This window comes from Suricata suricatta, chromosome 2, assembly GCF_006229205.1.
Source record: "Suricata suricatta isolate VVHF042 chromosome 2, meerkat_22Aug2017_6uvM2_HiC, whole genome shotgun sequence".
NCBI lineage: Eukaryota > Metazoa > Chordata > Mammalia > Carnivora > Herpestidae > Suricata > Suricata suricatta.
The window spans coordinates 121,678,500-121,700,026 of NC_043701.1; the positions used below are offsets into that span (position 1 = coordinate 121,678,500).

At 37.1% G+C, this 21,527-nt stretch overlaps 1 protein-coding gene across 1 annotated transcript in view; it reads left to right on the forward strand.

Annotated features, from left to right (window-relative positions):
- BICC1 (BicC family RNA binding protein 1) overlaps positions 1-21,527 on the forward strand; it is a 307,521-nt gene that overhangs the window by 264,294 nt on the left and 21,700 nt on the right. The window contains exons 6-15 of the mRNA XM_029931720.1: positions 419-472; positions 915-1,109; positions 1,331-1,582; positions 11,390-11,521; positions 13,575-13,761; positions 15,499-15,660; positions 16,473-16,669; positions 16,899-17,031; positions 17,537-17,693; positions 19,749-19,914. Coding sequence (XP_029787580.1) covers positions 419-472; positions 915-1,109; positions 1,331-1,582; positions 11,390-11,521; positions 13,575-13,761; positions 15,499-15,660; positions 16,473-16,669; positions 16,899-17,031; positions 17,537-17,693; positions 19,749-19,914 — 1,635 coding nt within the window. The remainder of the gene's footprint in view (positions 1-418; positions 473-914; positions 1,110-1,330; positions 1,583-11,389; positions 11,522-13,574; positions 13,762-15,498; positions 15,661-16,472; positions 16,670-16,898; positions 17,032-17,536; positions 17,694-19,748; positions 19,915-21,527) is intronic.

The window sequence follows — 21,527 nt, forward strand, 5'->3', positions numbered from 1 at the left end:
TTGTTTGTTTTTTACCAACTAGCATGAAGTAGTGCAATATTTTGCATACCTACTGCAGCAGTAACATTGTATTTTGATATGTTGTACAGAGTTGATACACAGAATGCAGAGTTTAAACAAAAGATAGAAAATACAGTAAACAAAGGGGCCAGGATGGCATTATGGGACTGTGAGGTTTAGGTCAGTCTGGAGATTGATATAAACCAGTTGACACAAGTCAGCTGAGGAGCTTGTTACAATGCAAATTGTGATTAAGCATGTCTTAGTGCCTGAGACCCTTCATCTTTAACAAGCTTCCAGATAATGGCAATGCTCTTTTTTCCTGGATAACACTTTGAGTGGCAAGGGTGTAGATAGGGGGAAAAAACAGATGTGGACTCAAAATAAATCCTAACTCTGTATTTTCTTATTTTTGCAGGTATCTATAGCAGGACAACCAGCAGGAGTAGAATCTGCCCGAGTTAGAATTAGGGTAACTATTCATTACTTTAATACTGTAAATCAGTGTCAGCAATATTTACATCATAAGGCAATAAAAATATCTTAATGTATCAATGTATAACCAAATCATCGGTTTAATAGGAAAGTAATAGTGACAAAAGTTGTTTTAATGTATTGAAGATGTTTCTTAGAGATATTCTATTTTGTACCTGACTCAGTTTCTCTGATGATTTTGAAATAATCAGAAAGAGGCCCAAGGAAGAATGCCAAGAGAGTTTAAGTCACAAACTCTCAGGATTCACAAAGACTCCTTCATTTGAGAAGCTTTACCTAGTCCAACCTTACATCTGTAATAAAAGCAATTTATGTTTTAGAATTCCATCCTCAGAAAAAAAAAAAAAGAACAAGGTATGCACATCTCTAAGCTTGCAGCGATTCACCTGTCTGCTTTGGGCTCTAATACTTTCATTTAGGAGCTGCTTCCTTTGGTGCTGATGTTTGAGTTACCAATCGCTGGAATTCTTCAGCCAGTTCCCGATCCTAACTCCCCCTCGATTCAGCACATATCACAAACGTACAACATTTCAGTGTCATTTAAACAGCGTTCTCGAATGTATGGTGCTACTGTGATAGTACGAGGGTCTCAGAATAACACCAGCGCTGTGAAGGTAAGTAATTGAGATAATTATGAACATTTTAAGTGTACAAATTATGCAAGTTTTACTTTTCATGGATTTTAGACTAATTCATTTTCTAGAATTTTTCCTTGTGTTGCATTATGGGTTATAGAATTTATTGAATTTTTCCATAACTATTAGAAGTATGCTAGATTCTTTCCTTGTATGTGGACAGTCATTTTATAGGATTATTTCCCACCCTTTTCTCCTAGGAAGGAACTGCCATGCTGTTGGAACACCTTGCTGGGAGCTTGGCATCAGCTATTCCTGTGAGCACACAACTAGATATAGCAGCTCAACATCATCTCTTTATGATGGGTCGAAATGGAAGCAACATCAAACATATCATGCAAAGGACAGGTGCTCAGATCCACTTTCCTGACCCTAGTAATCCACAAAAGAAATCCACCGTCTACCTCCAGGGCACCATTGAGTCCGTCTGTCTTGCAAGGCAATATCTCATGGTAGGTTTACTAAAATCAATGTTACTATTTTATTTTATTTTACTTCATTTACTTCTTTGGGTACAGTATATGTTGGTGCAAACAACATACTACTGGTATTTATGATAACATTTTGGAAGGCTTGTCAAATAAGGAAGTTTCTTGGTAAAAGGGAATAAAATAAGAGTAATGTATGTAATACCTCACAGGCTTAATTTTATTATATGGTGAGTAATTTCTTTGAAGTGTTTTTTTTAAACTTAAATGAAACACAAAAGAGGATACAGTGAAATATGAAATAATGAGCTGCATTTTGGAGAAGGTAATTATTTTCATCTGATGTGTAGTATGTTTGCACCTGACAAAAAAAGTATTTTGTTTAAACAGAAAAGTAAAAATAATGTTTTAACCCCAAAGATATAAATTTTAGTGGCATGAAACATTTGAATATTTCAAAAATCTCTGATACAACTTAAAAAAATGGATTTAAGCCAGAAATTTGAGTCTTAATGCATTGTAGAAAATAGCAGTTATTTAATTTCATACTGCTTCCAATTTAAAATTTGCTATATATCTGTGCTTCCTATATTAATTTAAAAACACAGTGTATAGGTTAATATATAGTAACAAAATGGATTGACACAATGTGGACTCATAAATATTCTTATTAAAAACACCACTGTATTCTGTTCAGGAACATGACCTGTAGTGTTTGAATCAGCAAGCTCAGGTGTGATCTTTGCTATTATTAACTCTCAGAATTTGTTTTTGAGAAACTTTCAGAAAACACAAATTTTTGTTGATTCCATTCCTCTGACAAATAAGAACTTGTTATAATCATTAAACATTATAATACATAAGTATTTTGTTGTGAATGATTTTTTTTTAGCCAAGCTTAGTTTACCAGGCTACTTTTATTTTTTTTATTTTTTGTCTATAGTTTATTATCAAGTTGGTTTCCATATGACACCCAGTGCTCTTCCCCAAAAGTGCCCTCCTCCATGACCATCACTCCCCTTTGCCTTTTCTCCTCCCCCTTCAGCCCTCAGTTCCTTCTCAGTATTCAAGAGTATCTCATGATTTGCCTTCCTCCCTCTCCCTAACTTTTTTTTCTCCCTTCCCCTCCCCATAGTCCTCTGTTAGGTTTCTCCTGTATTGCTTTGGGTAGTAGTGACATTTTAACAATGTTTATTGTTCCAATCCATGAGCATGGTGTCTTTTCAATTTCATTCATAAGTTTTCTATATTTTTCATTGCACAGGTCTTTTACATCTTGGGTTAGGTTTGTTCCTAGATATTTTATGTTTTTTTGTGCAATTGTGAATGGGATTACCTTCTTGATTTTCTTTCCGTTGCTTCATTATTGGTGTATAGAAATGTAACTGATTTCTGTACATTGATTTTGTTCTCTGCAACTTTACTGAATTCACTGATCAGTTCTAGAAGGGTTCTGGTGGAGTCAGTTGGGTTTTCCATGTAGAGTATCATGTCATCTGTGAAAAGTGAAAGTTTGACTTCTTCTTTGCCAATTCTGATGCCTTTTATTTCCTTTTGTTGCCTGATTGCTGATGCTAGGACTTCCAGCACTATGTTAAACAACAGTGGTGAGAGTGGTCACCCCTGTAGTGTTCTTGATCTCAGCGGGAATGCTCTCTGTTTTTCCCCATTGAGGATGATCTTATCTGTGGGCTTTGCATAAATTGCTTTTATAATATTTAAGTAAGTTCCTTCTATCTTGATGTTCTCAAGGGTTTTGATTAAGAAAGGATGCTGTATTTTCTCATATTCTTTTTCTGAATTTATAGACAGGATCATATGGTTTTTATCTTTTCTTTTGTAAATGTATTGTATCACATTGATGAACTTGCAAATATTGAACCAGCCCTGTAACCCAGGAATGAATCCCACTTGATCATGATGGATAATTCTTTTTATATGATGTTGAATTCGATTTGCTAGTATCTTGTTGAGTATTTAGGATATTGGTCTTTAGTTCTCTTTTTTGCTGGGTCTCTGCCTGGTTTGGGAATCAAAGTGATGCTGGCTTCATAGAATGAGTTTGGAAGTTTTCCTTCTATTTTTGATTTTTGGAATAGTTTAAGAAGAATAGGTATTAGCTCTGCTTTGAATGTCTGGTAGAATTTCCCTGTGAAACCATCTGGCCCTGGGCTCTTATTCATTGGAAGATTTTTGGTAACTGATTCGATTTCTTAACTAGTTATCAGTCTGTTCATACTTTCTATCTCTTCTCATTTGAAATTTGGTAGTACATGTATGTTTAAGAATTCGTCCATTTCCTCCAGATTGTCCAGTTTGTTGGCATATAGTTTTTCATAGTCATCTCTAATGATTACTTGTATTTCTAATGGATTGGTTGTAATAGATTCATTGTCATTCATGATTTTGTCTATTTGGATGTTTTCTCATTTCTTTCTAAAGAGCTTGGCTAGAGGTTTATCAATTTTGTTTATTTTTTCAAAAAATCAACTCGTTTTCATTGATCTACTCAACTGGTTGATTTCTTTCTTTTTTTTTTTTTTTTTTTTTTTTGGATTCTATAATGTTTATTTCTGCCCTGATCTTTATTATTTCTCTTCTTCTGCTGGGTGTGGGGTGCTCTTGCTCCTCCCCTTCTAGTTCCTTTAGTGGCACTGTTGGATTTAGAATATGTGCTTTTTCCAGTTTTTTTTTAATATAACACAATTTATTTTTTTAACATATGCAATTATTTTCCATCATTTACAATACAGTAGTTACAATGACACTCCAAACAGAAAAGCAAAGTAAAAAATCAAAACACCAACTTCTATTTCATGTAATTAGACTTATACAGAAATTAGAAGGTTAAGTAACAGTAGACCTGGATTGCAATATACTTTCCTGTTAGGACTGCCTTTGCTGTGTCCCAGAGAGTTTAGATTGTTGTTTTCATTTTCATTTGTTTCCACATAGTTTTTAATTTCTTCTCTACTTGCCAGATTCACCCAATCATTCTTCAGTAGAGTGGTTTTTAACCTCCACATTTTTGGAGGTTTTCCAGACTTTTTCCTGCGATTTATTTCAAGTTTCATAGCACTGAGATCTCAAAGTGTGCTTGGTATAATCTCAATTCGTTTATAATTATAGAGGGCTGCTTTATGCCCAGTATATGATCTGTCTTGGAGAATATGCCATGTGCACTGGAAAAGAAGGGGAATTTTCTATCTTCAGGATGCAGAGTTCTAAATATATCTATTAATTCCATCTGTTCCAATGGTTGTTCGGGACCATTGTTTATTTAGTGATTTTCTGTCTTGTTGATCTATCCATTGCTATCAGTGGAGTATTAAAGTCCGCTGCAATTAGCACATTCTTATCAATAAGATTGTTTCTGTCTGTGACTAATTGTTTTATATATTTTGGCTCTCCCGAATTTGGCACATAGATATTTATAATTGTTAGCTCTTCCTGATGGAGAGACCCTGTAATTATTATACAGTGTCCTTCTTCATCTTTTGTTACTGCCTTTACTTTAAAGTCCAGTTTTTCTGATATAAGTATGGCTACTCTGGCTTTATTTTGACTTCCAGTCACATGATACATATTTCTCCATCCTTTACTTTCAAACTGAAGGTGTCTTCATGTGTAAAATGAGTCTCTTGTAGACAGCAAGTAGATGGATTTTATTTTTTTTATCCATTCTGCTACCCTGTGTCATTTAATTGGAGCATTCAGTCCATTTACATTCAGTGTTATTATTGAAAAATGTGGGTTTAGATTCATTGTGTTCTCCATAGAGTTCATGTTTGTAGTGGTGTCTCTGGTACCTTGTATTCCTTGTAACACTTCCCTCGTAGAGTCCCTCTTAGGATTTCTTGTAGGACTGATTTGGTGGTGATGAATTCTCTCAATTTTTGTTTATTTGGGTACACCTTGCTGGATAAAGGTTTCTTGGCTGCATGTTTTTTCTGTTCATCACATTGAAGATTTCCTGCCATTCCTTCCACGCCTGCCAAGTTTCATTAGATAGGTCTGTAACCACTGTGATAGGTTTCCCTTTGTATTAGGGCCCTATCCCTAGCTGCTTTCAGAATTCTCTCTTTATCTTTATTCTTTGCCAGTTTCACTCTGATATGTCTTGCTAAAGGTTGATTCAAGTTACGTCTTAAGGGGGTCTTTGTGCCTCTTGAATTTAAATGTCTATTTCTTTCCCCAGATTCGGGAAATTCTCAGCTATAATTTGACCAAGCACCCCTTAAGGACCTTTTTCTCATTCGTCTTCAGGAATTCCCATGATATTGACATTGTTCCATTTGATTGTATCACTCAGGTCTCGAATTCTCCTTTCCTGCTCCTGGATCAGTGTCTCTGTCTCTCTGTCTCTCTGTCTCTCTCTCTCTCTCTCTCTCTCTCTCTCTCTCTCTCTCTCTCTCTCTCTCTCTCGGCTTCCTCTTTTGCTATAACTATGTCTTCTTATTCATGTATTTTTCTCTCTGCCTCTTCAGTCCATGAGGTGGCTGCTTCCATTTTATTATTCACCTCCTTTATAGCCTTTTTAAACTTGTCACAACTATTTTGAAAGTTTCTACTCATTGTATCAGTAGCTTCTCTCATGCTTTTTTCAAGGTCAGTGATTAGTTTTATGACAATTGTTCTAAATTCTTGTTCAGTTACATTGCTTAGATCTGTTTTGAGCAGTTCTGTGGCTGTGACTTCTTCCTGTAGTTTCTTTTGAGGAGAATTCTTTCATTTTGTCATTTTGACTAGCTTACTGTCTCTTGTTGGTTTTAAAAGCACGTTGTACTCTGTGCACCTATTAATATTGCTCTGTTAAAGGTGGCTTATTGACTGTCCAAGCCATATCATTTCATGAAGTTTTCTTTTAATGGTGATTCTCAGTTTCTCTTGTTGTGCCTTTGATTATTTTATTTCCTTACTCCGCGGTCTTTGGGACTCTTCATCATGCATACTTTGGCTTGTTTTTTGCAGTAGCCCTCAAAAGGAAAACAGACTGACAAACACACAGGGAACAAAAGCACACAAACACACAGACAAATCAAACAAACAAACAAATTAAAAGAGGAAAGGAAAAAAAAAGGAGTGGAAAGAGAAGAAAAAAAATAAAAGGGGGCAGAGACAACAAAGGACAATGGACAGTCTAAAAGCATGTAACCATCTAAGGGGAGAGATACAGGTGAGATAAGGGAAAATATATCTGGATGGCAAGAGAAAAAAAAAAGAGGGAGAAGGGAAAAAGGAAAATAAAGAGTAAAAATTCAAAAAATTTAAAAATTTAATAAAGAGTAAAAAAATAATAAAAATTAAATACAAAATAGCAGCAGTTCTCCCTTGCGGATAGGCGTGGTTTGGTGTAGTTAGGTCTAGAGGGCTGCTCTCCGAGTCCCTGCCTTGGTGGTTGTGGAGAGAACAATGCTGGCACCCCAAGCTCTGGTAGAAGTAAGTGCAGCAAGTCACTCTTATGAATACAATCTCCTTGTGTCACGGGTGAGCCAAGCTGTATTTTCCAGACCTGCCTTGCTTCAAAATCCTAGTCCATGCACTTTAATGCTACCACAGATGAGATGTGCTCTCTTTGGTGGCTGGCTTCTTAACCTGGATCCCGTAGTGGGAGGGAGCTGTAGCTCTTGGCACCAGCTGGGATTTGTGCTACTGCTGCCAGAGCAGAGGTGCACTCCTGTGGGCTGCCGCCACATCTCTGCTGGGATCAGGTAGGGGTGGGGGCTGTTTATCCTGGTGCCTCCTGGGATTCGTGTTGCCACTGCCAGAGGCGAGGTGTGCTCCAGTGGGTCACCACTTGTCTCCCAGCCAGGATTGTGGAGGGGGAAGGGGCTGTTATTTTCCTGTGCCGTCCTGGGTCCCTGCCAATGCCTCCGAGCCCAAGGAGGAATTTGCCAGCTATATGGGACGGTTTTATCTCCCCATACCCAGTGGTTATATATGCGGTGAGAGTTTTTCTCCCTTTCCCGGCTTGCATTCTTTATCTCTTCTCTAAAGACAGTACTACGAGTGTGTTCAGTTTCTCTTTCTCTTCCCTTTGTCTCTCCGATGCCCAGCGCACTTTCCCTGTGTTGGCCTGGGGCTCCCACCTCCCCTGCATGTCTCAGGCTGTCCCGTTTTCCAATCTCCCCAGTTCTCACTCACTCACTCAGGCATCTTTGAGGTTGTCTTCTTTCTGGATTCTGTAATTTCTACTCCCACTCTTGCAGATAAAAGTAATGTTCTTCTCAGTTTGATAGATGTGGGCGGATGAAGTTTACAAGGCTCCCTACTTCTCCTCCATCTTGCTTCCTTTTTATCATCCCCTTCCTTTCAATCTGAAGGACTAAAATGAGTCTCTTGTAGACAGCAAATAGATGGATTTTTTTTTTATCCATTCTGCTACCCTGTGTCGTTTGATTGGAGCATTCAGTCCATTTACATTCAGTGTTTCTATTGAAAAATGTGGGTTTAGATTCATTGTGTTCTCCATAGAGTTCATGTTTGTAGTGGTGTCTCTGGTACCTTGTATTTCTTGTAACATTTCCCTCATAGAGTCCCTCTTAGGATTTCTTGTAGAACTGGTTTGGTGGTGATGAATTCTCTCAATTTTTATTTATCTGGGAACACCTTTATTTCACCTTCTATTTTGAATGACAGGCCTGCTGGATAAAGGTTTCTTGGCTGCAAATTTGTCTGTTCATCACGTTGAAGATTTCTTGCCATTCCTTCTAGGTCTGCCAAGTTTCATTAGATAGGTCTGTAACCACTCTGATAGGTTTCCCTTTGTATGTGAGGGCCCTTTTATCCCTAGCTGCTTTCAGAATTCTCTCTTTATCTTTATATTTTGCCAGTTTCACTATGATATGTCATGTCAAAGGTTGATTCATGTTACGTCTGAGGGGAGTTTTCTGCATCTCTTGGATTTCAATGTCTATTTCCTTCTCCAAATTGGGGAAGTTATCAGCTGTAATTTGACCAAGCACCCCTGAAGACATTTTTCTCATTCTTCTTCCTCATTAATTCCTGTGATATGGATATTGTTCCATTTGATTGTATCACTCAGGTCTCAAATTCTCCTTTCCTGCTCCTGGATCTCTTTTTCTTGGCTTCCTCTTTTGCTATAAATGTGTCTTTTAATTCACCTATTCTCCTCTCTGCCTCTTCAATCTGTGCAGGGGCCACCACTATTTTATTATGCATTGCATTTATAGCCTTTTGTAACTTGTCACAGCTATTTTAAAAGTCCCTAGTCTTTGTATCAATAGCTTCTCAGATGTGTTTTCAAGCCCAGCGATTAATTTTATGGTAATTATTCTAAATTCTTGTTCAGTTAGATTGCTTATGTCTGTCTTGAGCAGTTCTGTGGCTGTGACTTCTTCCTGGAATTTCTTTCAAGGAGAGTTCTCTCATTTTGTCATTTTGTCTAGCTTTTTGTTTCTTGTCAGTTTTAAAAGCTCATTTTACAATGTGCAACTGTTAAATTGCTCTATTAAAGGAGTCTCATTGACTGTCGAGGGCCTGTCGTTTCATGAAGTGTTCTTTTAATGGTGTCTCTCGGTTTCTCTTGTTGTGACTTTGGTTATTTTATTTCCCTATTCAGTGATATTTGGGACTCTCCCCCATGTGTACTTTGGCTTGTTTCTTGGGATAGCCCTGAAAAGGAAAACAGGTGGACAAACACACAGGGAACAAAAGCATACAAATGCATATACAAATCAAACAAAGAAGCAAACCAAAAGGGGAAGAGAAAGAAAAAAAGTGAAGAAGAGAAAAGAAAACAAGGTGGGACTGAAACAATAGACAATGGACAATCTAAAAGCATATAACCAGCCGATAGGAGAATGAGATAAGGAAAAATATATCTGGATGGCAAGAGAAAAAAAGGCAGCTCTCTTGCAGGGATGGGTGTGGTTTGGTGTAGGTAGGTCTCCAGGGCTGCTCTCTGAGGGCCTGCATTGGTGTTTGCGGGGAGAATGTTGACGTCCCAAGGCCTTCTTGAACCAAGGTCTGCAAGCCACTCTTTTGAGTCCAATCTCCCTGTGCCGCAGGGAGCCACATAGTATTTTCAATGCCTTGCCTTTTTTCCAAATCCTAGTCCATGCATTTTAATGATACCGCCAGAGATGAGATATTCTCCCATAGGTGGCTGGCTTCTTAGCCAGAATTGTGTAGGGAGAGTCAGGGAGCTGTTTCTCCTGGCACCGCCCGGAATCGGCATCAGCCTTGCAGAGCCCAAGCGAGAATGCACCAGCTAAATGGGACGGATTTCTCTCCCCACACCCAGTGGTTATATATGGGATGATATTATCCCTCTCCATCCTGGGCCAAGTTTTTTTTCTCTTCTCTGGAGACAGTTCTATCAGCGTTTTTCAGTCTCTCTTTCTCTTCCCCTTGTCTCTCTGGGGTTCCATGTGCTCTCCTCCACTCTCCCAGCTCTGTGTTGGGGTGGGGCTCCCTCCCCTCTGCACCCCTGGGGCCTGGCCCGTTTTTTATTTCCCCAGTTAACACTCACTCAGGCACCTTTGAGTTTGTCTTCTTTCTGGACTCTCGGTGTTTCCCTTCCACTCTTGCAGATCAGAGTATTGTGGTTTAAGTCCTTCTCAGTTTGATAGATGCAGGCAGGCAAAAATCTCAGTGCTCCCTACTTCTCCGCCATCTTGCCCCTCCTCTCAAACAAATCTCCCAGGCTACTTTTAATACATCACTAGTTAGGTAGCATATTTGTATCCAAAGATTATTATGGCTACTTTCATAATTTTCTTTTTTTTATGATTTTTAAGTTCTTTAGGTATTATTTTAAGTGAAAAGTTTCAGGCATTTTGTGCATTTAGGAGTTAATATTCATCTTTTCACTGGACCTGCCCAAAATATAAGTGTACAATGAGGTATATTATTGTACAATTTTGGAAGAAATGAGGAATATATTAAAAGGCTTTTAACCTATATTTTAAATAGAAAAATCACTTTTATCCACAAGGAAAATGAAACACAGTAATTTCACTTTAATTCCAGTGTATTTGGCTGTTATTTTTCCTGATACTTATGTATAGAACCCAGCTAGTGCTGGGCGGGCTGGTACTGAGCATCCTGTGAATCAGTAAAAGTTTGGGATGTGGTTCCTATGCGTAGTAGATTTGGAGCCAGGAAGAAAGCCTCAGAGTAAGAAATAAGTGCTAACCTGTGCAGTGCTAAAAAGTGAGAAGGCTAAAAGAAGGAACAGTAGTGACAGTTTACCTCAGGAAGGAGATAAGGTTGGAGCTGCAGCAGAAGAGAGGTAGGACTTTGGTTGGTAAAGAAGCCTTTTGGTGAGTTGAGACAAAGGACCGTATCTATTTGAATAGTAGTCAAGAGGCTGATCTAACCAGGAGGAAGGGGCAGATGTGTAGACATACAGACCTACGATTACACAAGCAAAGGGCCAAAATCTGGACATCTGTAAATACTGATACATGTTTAGATTTCATTCAGAAGATAATAAAAATCAACTATTATAAGTCTTTGGGCAAAAGCACAAGATTTGTATCCCTGATGTGGATGAAAATCTAGTTTCTGGCATCTGTAACAAAAACTGAAGTCAGAGAATAGAGGAATTTTCCAAGGTGGAAAGTGAGTAAAAAATTCAGGATCAATAACAGAAAACTTCAGAGATTATAATTTTGTCTTTTAAAAATAATCTGTGTCCTCAGCATTATTTCCACACCAGTTTTCTCAAGTATGTAATTTAGCTATAATACTTGGGTTTATTCTTTAAGCTCATAGCCCTACATTATTTGTAGGCACATTCAATTATCAGATGTTTAAATGAGTAATATTTTTACCTTCTACACTCTCTATTTTGACATTTCATAGGGTTGTCTTCCTCTTGTGTTGATGTTTGATATGAAGGAAGAAATTGAAGTTGATCCACAGTTCATTGCTCAGCTGATGGAACAGCTCGATGTCTTCATCAGTATTAAACCAAAGCCAAAACAACCAAGCAAGGTTGGTTCAGAGTCTAGACCCGGAGAACCACATTCTAGCTAGCTTTATTTTCATATAAATGTGTATTTGCATATATATGGAATTAAATATTCTATAATACATATACCATTATATATTGTACTTAGTTATTTAAATATGTAAATTTATGATATTCATTATTGATCATCATTTTCTTTAAATATGTGTTGGTTTTGGAGTCCATTCTTAATGGCCATAATTTTTTACAAATATATGAGAACAAAAGAGAAAATATGTTTTTATTAATTTGTGGTATGGTAACTTTCAGCTTTGTTCAGTTATCAGAGAGTTGATAAGGCCAAACATTGTATTAAGTGTGCATGTGTGTGTGTACATACCCAGTGCAATTCAAAAATATTTAGTTTATATACTCTTTGAGCCATTCTGCTGGCCCTGGAGATTTAAAGAATAGATGTCCATTCTCTTTAAGAAAATAAAGTAATAATGATGATCAAAAGTAAATAATGAAGTATTCCTAGTTCAGTCTTCTTGGAACTTCTCCTCTAAGATGTTGCAGAATTTCAATAATTACATGTGTAGTCAAATTTTAATGCAATAAACCTGATGATATTGAATGCTTGTGAGAATGTGAGGTAAGAGGAATGTTCCTACATTAATGTTGTTAAAATTGGCACAGCCACTTTGAGGAACAGTTGCGACTGTCAGATCACACTGAAAATACTAATATCCTCCACCCTCAGTATTTACGCCTAGTTAAAGGGACCTTTGTGCCAGATGTCAGAAGACAAGAATGACGTGAAATAAAAGAAGCAAGTTGCTTCTTTTAACATGTACTAATGATAGCATTTATGTATATTTTTATTCTAGTAGGTAAAACATCAAACAGTTGTGCTTTCTGATCTTTAATTTCTGTTAATCTTGTTATGTGTATCATGGTGTATGTTTAGTATATACTGTGGACAATTTTGTATATATGTAAATAGCATGGTGTTCAGTGTCTGACTTAAGAAAAAGAATCATGCCTTCTTCAAAAGGAAACTTTAAAGGAAAATATAGGATTGATTCTAAATGAATTTAATGTAACAAGTTTAAAGTTAGAGAACAGGAAATACATTTTATATATCTTGAAGCTTCATGCTTGACTAATTTGAGTTGATTGGAGTCACTGTAGATACCAGGACTGAAAGACAAAGACAGAAGAGAGTTTATGCATATAGACAGGGTCAAGCACAAGAGTAACTCCTGGAGTTTAGTAAGAAATGAGCACAGGTCAGGAGAAAATAGATTGTGAGAATTTTAAAGCCTTGTGGCATCCCAGGGCCATTTAATTCTGCCTAGCTGGCCTCAATGCTGACTACTGCATTAACTGCTTTCTCAAGCAGTTTTCTTTATTGCTCATTGGAGGCTTTCCCTCTTGAGTTCATACTTCCAATTTTCTATATGAGTCCATGGAGAAAAAAATATATTGTTTAGAAATTTATTTTACCATAAGCTTTGCCATAGATATGTCATCAGTGAGGAATAGTGGTACCTAAAGTCTATTAGTTAACTAATAGACTACAAATGTCAAATGTACTTAGTGTGACTTAATATGCAGTCTATATATAGTGACTAGTTTGATTTGTTTTGTAAAAATGAGATAAAGGGGAGAAAGCTTTAATGTAAAGAAAGACAAGAGAATATAAAGAGAATAGGCTGTAGATGTGGATGGCCCGAGGTCCAGTCCTCTCGCTGCCCCTCCAGCTACACTGTGACTGTGGGTAGGTCCCATATTCTCACGGAATATGATATTAATTCCCACTCAGAAGGTTTCTAGCAGGCATTAAGATGTATGTGCAGTTTCTATCACAGTTCCTGGCACACAGGACACAGCCAATAGAATATAACTAACATTTTATGGTTTTAGCAAAAGGAGTAAACATAAGAAATAAGTGGTTAGAATTTTTAGTTGATTTTAAAAGAGCATTGATTCCCTGAATGGAATCCTTATTACCATATTCTTTTCTCACCCACCTCCCCAATACATTGACTATTTGCATGTCACCTTTTTCTTTCCCATTATGTGTTTTCATAGTCTGTGATTGTGAAAAGTGTTGAGCGAAATGCCTTAAATATGTATGAAGCAAGGAAATGTCTTCTTGGACTTGAAAGCAGTGGGGTTACCATAGCAACCAGTCCGTCCCCAGCATCGTGCCCTGCCGGCCTGGCTTGTCCCAGCCTGGACATCTTAGCTTCGGCAGGTCTTGGACTCACTGGACTAGGTATAAAATTTATTATTATAGTGCTTCTCAGTCACTAGGGGGTTGCTTAGCCAGTTCCCTTTCTTTCTACCTTTTGGGGCTACATTTTAAAGGCATTTTCCCTCATTAGGCTCTAAGCCTAAATCCATTTTGGGTTTTTTTTGGCATAAATAATCAAGGTCTGTTATTTTCCGTGGCTGTGTTTGTTCTCTTAGTTTAAGAATGCAATGAGAGTGAAGTGAGCAGGCTGACTATAATTTATGTGTTTGTTCTCTCTTGCATTTGCAATATTGCCATTCATCCCTAGAGGTAAAGATTATCCAGTTTGCTTTTCAAAAAGAAATTGCAGATCTGTATGAGGGGGAGGGGAGGGGGAGGTGAAAGCGAGCAGAACCTCCATTCCCAGAGGTCAGAACTGCCTCATACAGATACAGAGGAAATCTAGCCTGCGGCCATCAAGAGGTGCAAATGGACTTGTATTTATATCTAAGGTGAAGAATAGAAGATGAAAAAAAAAAAGATGAAAGAGCATCATCCCCTCAGTGCCTTAGTTCTTTGAGAAAGTGAGGTGAGGCGCTTCATGGTTGTGATGATATGTACTACCTCATTTATGGGTTCCCATTTTCCAGGATGGAGTTCTTTGCCATGTTGCAGTTATGCTAGGTTCACTACTTTTTTGCACACTTTTCAGTAGCCTTATATAAAAAGTGGGTGTAATAACCCTAGAAAATCATTCTGCCTCATTCAGTGTTGATCTGAGACATAAAAAAAAAATACTCTCAGCATTCTGTAAATTTTTTTCCTAATGGTTATTTCACACTTTTAAAATTATACTATGGTTATAATATAATTAAGATTCCAAGGAGCCCTGTCTAGACACCATTTACAGTAAAGACAGACTCTTTTTCCCTTGGCCTCTGATCTTCCAAAGTTGTCCCTTCCACTGGAGAAAACAGTAATAATAACACATGCATGTGAGTTCTTCCTGTACTAGAGAGAAAAAAGTGAGCAATGATTCAGTTACTCAGTTTTTTAAATGTTTGCATGTCTGTAATTATCCTGTAATACTTAATACTTTAAATATTTCTGGAAAATTGTATACAATTTCATATTTTACTTCAAAATATATCTTAAATGCCTAAAAGGAAATTTTATTACTTAAATATTAAATCCTTAAAATAAGTAAGAAACAAACAAAAATTGTTTCTGAGGAAAGTTTTCATACATGTTGAGATGGAGCACAGAGAGGTTGTGTATGTGTTTTGACATAAGAATGAAAACTATCCCAAGTGGCTCAGCCTATCCACACATGGGTCAAATGAAGTTATTCTGCTGCAGGAGAACATTCCCCTGTTCTCTGCTAATTGCAGGTGGTTTGAAAAGAGTAAGTTTGGAAACCAAAAACAGTGAGTTATAGAGACATAAAAATGAGCTTCCACTTGAACAGAGTTTTGTTCGTCCTGGCTAGTTGAGGTGAATGCGGAGCAGCTGGCAGTGCTCAGGGATCCTGACCACTTCCCTGGTTTGCACACAACTGTATCCCATTTTCTGATCAGCATCTGTTTGTGGATAGTCTGAGTTCCGTGTAAGAGTTGTTTCATTGCAGTATTTCATGTAAATGTTTGAAAGAAAGTAACCTGTTATTTATATTTGGAAAATATCAGACTATATCTGTGAATTCCAAGTGGCAATATTGGTGCCATCTGTATTTTTACGTCTTGAATTTATGCATATTGACTTTACATTCATTTATTACAGGTCTTTTGGGGCCTACCACCTTATCTCTAAACACATCAACAACCCCAAATTCACTCTTGAATGCTCTTAATAGCTCAGTCAGTCCTTTGCAAAGTCCAAGTTCTGGCACCCCCAGCCCCACATTGTGGGCACCCCCACTTGCTAACACTTCAAGTGCCACAGGTGAGTATCATTTAAGTACAATCAAAGGCATGCATTCTTAGGTATCAGTTTTTAAATAAAATTCACTAGTGTTTCTGTTTCCTTAGGGAAAAATTATAGTTCAAAGCTAAACACAAATTTCTCAATGTGTAAATTAGTTAAAATGAAGCATGACTAGGGTGCCTGGGTGGCTCAGCCGGCTAAGCATCCGACTTCGGCTCAGGTCACGATCTCATGGTTTGTGGGTTCAAGCTGTCAGCTCAGAGCCTGGAGCCTGCTTCAGATTCTGTATCTCCCTATCTCCCTGTCCCTCTCCCACTCATGCTCTGTTTCTGTCTCAATAATAAATAAACATAAAAAATAAAAATAAATAAATAAATAAAATGAAGCATGACAAAGCAGTGAGTTTTTCATAAAAGCAAAATATAGTCTTCAGACATGACAGACAGATCAGGAAAAAGAGTATGATGAGCAGGAAGCAGTGGGGTAGACTCCAGAAGGTCACTGACCTGGAAATTAAAAATATAGGTTCCAGTCAGACAGATGTGTTTGGTAGTCATATGGATATGCTAAATCTAGCTCGTTTCCTCACCAGTACTATGAAGAGCTTACATTAAATTTTCTCTAAAGGCTTGTTCTATTTTAACATTCTTTTGTATATTTTTAGTAATGTTAAACCTGTTTACAGAGGAGGTATCAAAATTGAATTATCGTCTGAACTTATAGCAACAAACCTGAGGGGGGTTTTGTTTTTACTGAAAATAATAAAGTAATGTTTGTTGAATCTGAGTTTTTTCCAGTCTAATATCTGTCTTCATAAAATGTTGTTCTAGGTTTTTCTGCTATACCACATCTTATGATTCCATCTACTGCCCAAGCCACATTAACCAATATTTTGTTGTCTGGAGTACCCACCTATGGGCACACAGCTCCATCTCCTCCTCCTGGTTTGACTCCTGTTGATGTCCATATCAACAGTATGCAGACAGAAGGCAAAAAAATCTCTGTTTCTTTAAATGGACATGCACAGGTAAGGTCCTTTGCTGGAGTAGTGTGATCTATGCACTTTCTTTCTTATTTTTTATCAATAGTTTATTAGCAAGTTGGTTTCCATATAACACCTAGTGCTCTTCCCCACAATGATCTCTGCTATTTCTAAGAGATAAGCCGTAGGTAGGTAGTATGTTTAAACTTTCACCTGCAATGAATTTTATAATTGTGATTATATCTAGGTGTTGTTTTCTATTATTTTTTTTTAGTCTCCAAACATAAAATACGGTACAATATCCACTTCATCACTTGGAGAAAAAGTACTGAGTGGGAATCACAGTGATCCATCTAGACAAACAACTGGATCTGAGCAGGCATCTCCCCAATCAAATCCTGCAGAAGGTATCTTCCCTTCTGAACTTCAGCCTTGTTTGTTACTTGGATAAAAGGGGGTTGTAGAAAGTCTCTGCACTGATTTTATGTTGGTTCTGCTAACAAAGTTATGACTCATTCTGCCTCGAGGATGCAGAAAGACATCTTGAATGAAATTATAAAGAACATGGAAAAAATAAACTGAAAAACACATCCCACAGAAAGAATCACTTCCCATTACATTGGAGCTTCCTTAATTAATTATGTAAGATGAAAGCATCGATTTACTAAATGTACACACATAATTTTTTTCCAATAGAGTTATTTCTTTTCTTATAACCCTTTCACCCATAAAATCTTTTAAAAATTATGAAGGTCTCTCTGCAGATTTGAAATTTGAATTTAAGTTGCCTTCTTTGCAGTTGAAAGCTGGTATGCCTGTGTCTTCCTAGAGTTGGGTTCTGATTTGTTTCCATCACAAGTGGTCATTGGTGGTAAGGTGACACTTGGATTTTTCACTTTATCCCTTCTGCAGGTTGTAATGATGCTTTTGTTGAAGTAGGCATGCCTCGAAGTCCTTCTCATTCTGGGAATGCAGGTGACCTGAAACAGATGCTGGGTCCCTCCAAAGTTTCCTGTGCCAAGAGGCAGACAGTAGAACTGTTACAGGGCACGAAAAACTCACATTTACAGTATGTATTTTAATCTTTAAAATCCCATGATCCTTTGAAATAAAATATAACAGGCTGGGTTTGTTTTAAACTTCAGAGTTTGTAGTCTTTGGATCAAGTGGATTTGATCTTCTCCAAGAGTGTTTTTTATTTTTCTTTATAATTATCTTTTCTTTTTCCTTTTAAAAATTGTATTAAGGAATAGCATTTGGTAATTTTCAATCATGTCTTCTCTATAGTGGTTGGGTTTATATCTTGATCTCCTAAACCCATCTCTATTGCTCTGAAACTTTAACATCCTCTTTGCTCTTCAGCATGGCAATATTTACTGTCTGATTTTTCTGTTAGAAATATTCCAGCTGTGAATTCTCCTTCATTTGTTTTGAGTCTGTAACTTAAACTATGGCTTGCTTGTTCCAAGGTAATTAATTGCTAACTTTGATAATAAATATTTGAAAGTTTCATGATTTTACTTATTATAAACCACAGTGAGTAGAAATACATATAATGTATTAACTATAACTCTCCCTTACCATAGCACAGTTACAGATGTATTATCTTTACTCTATTTTCTTTTCCAATTTACTTTGTTTTCTTCAAATAGGCAATCTATTCATGTTTCAAAAAATACAGTGGAAAGCTTCTGTGTTGAAAGGTTTTACTCCCATCCATCTCCATTCACCCAATTTCCTTTACTATCTTATTAGTTTTCTTGTATATCCTTACAGAGGAGAGTATCTTAAATCAAATATAGCCTTTATATTTTTATTTTGTCTTTTTCTTACCAAAATCTTTTTGCTTTTATAAACTCTTTGGTCAGTTAATTACTGTTGTTCCCATTTTGTCCAAATCTGCTTTGTCTGTGTTTTTCTTCACATGGTCCTAAGAGCCACAGTGAACATTATTCAGCATAGGCTAGAAAAGTAAATTTGCTTTTTTCCCTGTGTTGAAGCATTTGAAGGAATGCCTTTTCCATTCATCATTAAGTATGTTCTGAACTTACCTCTCATCTGAATTAAACTGCAACCTCCAGAGCGCCCTCACCGCCTCTGCACTGTCAGCAGCTCAGTCAGTCCTTTATTTTCTTCCAGCAAATGTTTTTGAACACACAAATCTCATCTTATTACACTCTGGCTCTAAATGCACCAGCTGTCCACATTACCTGCTTCCTTTCCTTTGCTTGTGTTTTTCTCCCAGCCTTCACCCTGGTAAACCTGCAGACACCCTTTAAATTCTAGTTCTGTGTCCTGTGTGAAGCCTCTCTGAACCTTTGTCAGCAGAGTTCATTGCTCCTCCTCTTCTGTTCCAATAGCCTATCCTGAATTCCTCTGAATCCTCTGGCATGATGAAATAGTGAGTGATAAAAGAGAGAATGAATGAACAGATCAGCTCTTTGACTAATACTGTTTCTTATTTCTCCTTTCCTTAAGCTTAACCTGGAATTAGATTTGACTTGAGGTGCATTGGTATAGGGCATAACCTATCTTATAATTCAGATAATATTTCCTATTTTAAGGAACACTCTTATGTTCATCCATGTTCACCCATGAACAGGTGTTGGAAAATATTTATCTGCTATCTATATGATATCTATTAGATATGTTAGCACTATCCTATGCATTTCACACACACAAATTGTATCATCTGCATGCCTTCAGATTAACTCATTTCTGTTTAGACCGCATATACATGACTCATCACTATCTTCTTGACATATGCAAATTAGAAATCTTGTCTATGTGTCTATTCCATATGTACCATATGATATGCCTTACATACAGTGTTTGTAAACGTGTATCATGAAATCATTTCAATGGCAGCTCTGGAGTCATATGCTTGGGATCAATTCCAGCTCTACCATTTATCAGAAGTATGACCTTGGGTAAGGTACTTCCCTTATCTGTAAAATGGGAATACTACTACCACTTACCTCAGAGCGGTATTGTGAGGACTAAATGAAATAATACATAAATAGCTGACAGTGGTAAAGATGTATAGTAGTAAATGTGGCACACAGGGGATGTTCAGTACATTTGTATATAAATATGGAATGTTAAATTCCAAACTGTTTCACAGCAGTACTGACAGACTGCTCTCAGATCCTGAACTAAGTGCTGCAGAAAGTCCTTTGGCTGACAAGAAGGCTCCTGGAAGTGAGCGTGCGGCCGAGAGGGCCGCAGCTGCCCAGCAGAACTCTGAAAGGGCTCGCCTGGCCCCACAGCCATCATATGTCAATATGCAGGTAATGGAAAAAAATGAAAGTCTTCCAAATATAGGGGGTGTGGGTTAGAGAATTCAGTAAATGGTTAACAGTAGAGCAGAATTAGGTGTTCTGTCTGCACTCTAGTCAAAATTATATTTAAATGTATACTCGGTAGTTAGTAATTGGTTTGACATAAATATTAAAAATGAAAAGCAGGAGTTAGCTTAACTGAGAATTCTTTAAAATATAATATTAAAATTGACATAAAATGTTCTCTGTCACTATGTCTTATACAAATGACATTATTTAACTGTTACTTTTAAAAGTTTACATACATGTGAAAGGTGTTTTTTTTTAAGTATTACTGCTTCATGACTTAGTCCTGGATAAATACAATATCCTTCTGTTTATTGTTTTTAATGTTTTCTTTTTTATTCTATTTTTGAGAGACAGAATGAGCAGGGGAGGGTCAGAGAGAGCGGGAGACGCAAAATCTGAAAAAGGCTCCAGGCTCTGAGCTGTCAGCACAGAGCCCGACACAGGGCTCGAACCCACGAACTGTGAGATCATGACCTGAGCTGAAGTCAGACGCTTAACCAACTGAGCCACCCAGTCGCCCCTCCTTCTATCTGTTTAATGGAGATGATAAATTTGGGTCATTTAGATAGTTATATAAATAACTTATGTGAAACTTAAGGTCTTTGAAAGTAATGCTAAATATTATTGATGACTGTGTTAGTTGAGAGATTTTGATTATTTTAAACAATTTCCTAACCAAAGATCTTCTATCCATCTTTAAAGTATTAGGCTAGTTATTTGGAATAGACTACTGATCATGAAACTTGGAAATTTGATTTCCTTATAAACTACATTATGAAAGTTAAGGATTTTGTACTTTGTGTTTCTAGAGATTCTTATAAATATCAATTTCAGTATCAGAATTGAGAGGTAGATTTTCCTACTTCATAGCAAAAGATGTATTATTCCCAACCCTCCCTGAACCTTCCAAAGAAGGAAATAACTTTTCACAGAATCCTAAAAGCAAGCTATCATACATATGTCAAAGAAATCAATTCATGGAACTTTTACTAATACTAAAACTAATACTTTTATAGTATTAGTGAAAGCTACAGTTCAAGCCTGTTTGTCTGTTTTTTTAATCCTTCACATTTGAACATTTTCATGAGTTTTTAGATAAATGTTTTTACAAAACATCTACATTTTCTCTGGTGGATTTATTTTCAGTTCACATAAATTAAAATTTTCTTATTTAAGAAATTTAATTTTTTTATTTATAGACATTTTATTTATAGACATTTATTTATAGACAGTTCCTTTTTTTTAATAGTTTATTGTCAAATTGGTTTCCATATAACACCCAGTGCTTCTCCCCACAAGTGCCCCCTCCATGACCATCACCCCCTCCCCGCCTCCCCCTCGCCTTTCAGTCCACGGTTCGTCTCCAGTATTCAGTAGTCTCCCTTGATCTGTGTCCCTCACTCTTCCCCACTCTCTTTCCCCCTTCCTCTCCCCATGGTCCCCTGCCAGGTCTCTCCTGTTAGACCTATGAATGCAAACATATGGTATCTATCCTTCTCTGCCTGACTTATTTCGCTTAGCATGACACCCTCAAGGTCCATCCACTTTCCTAC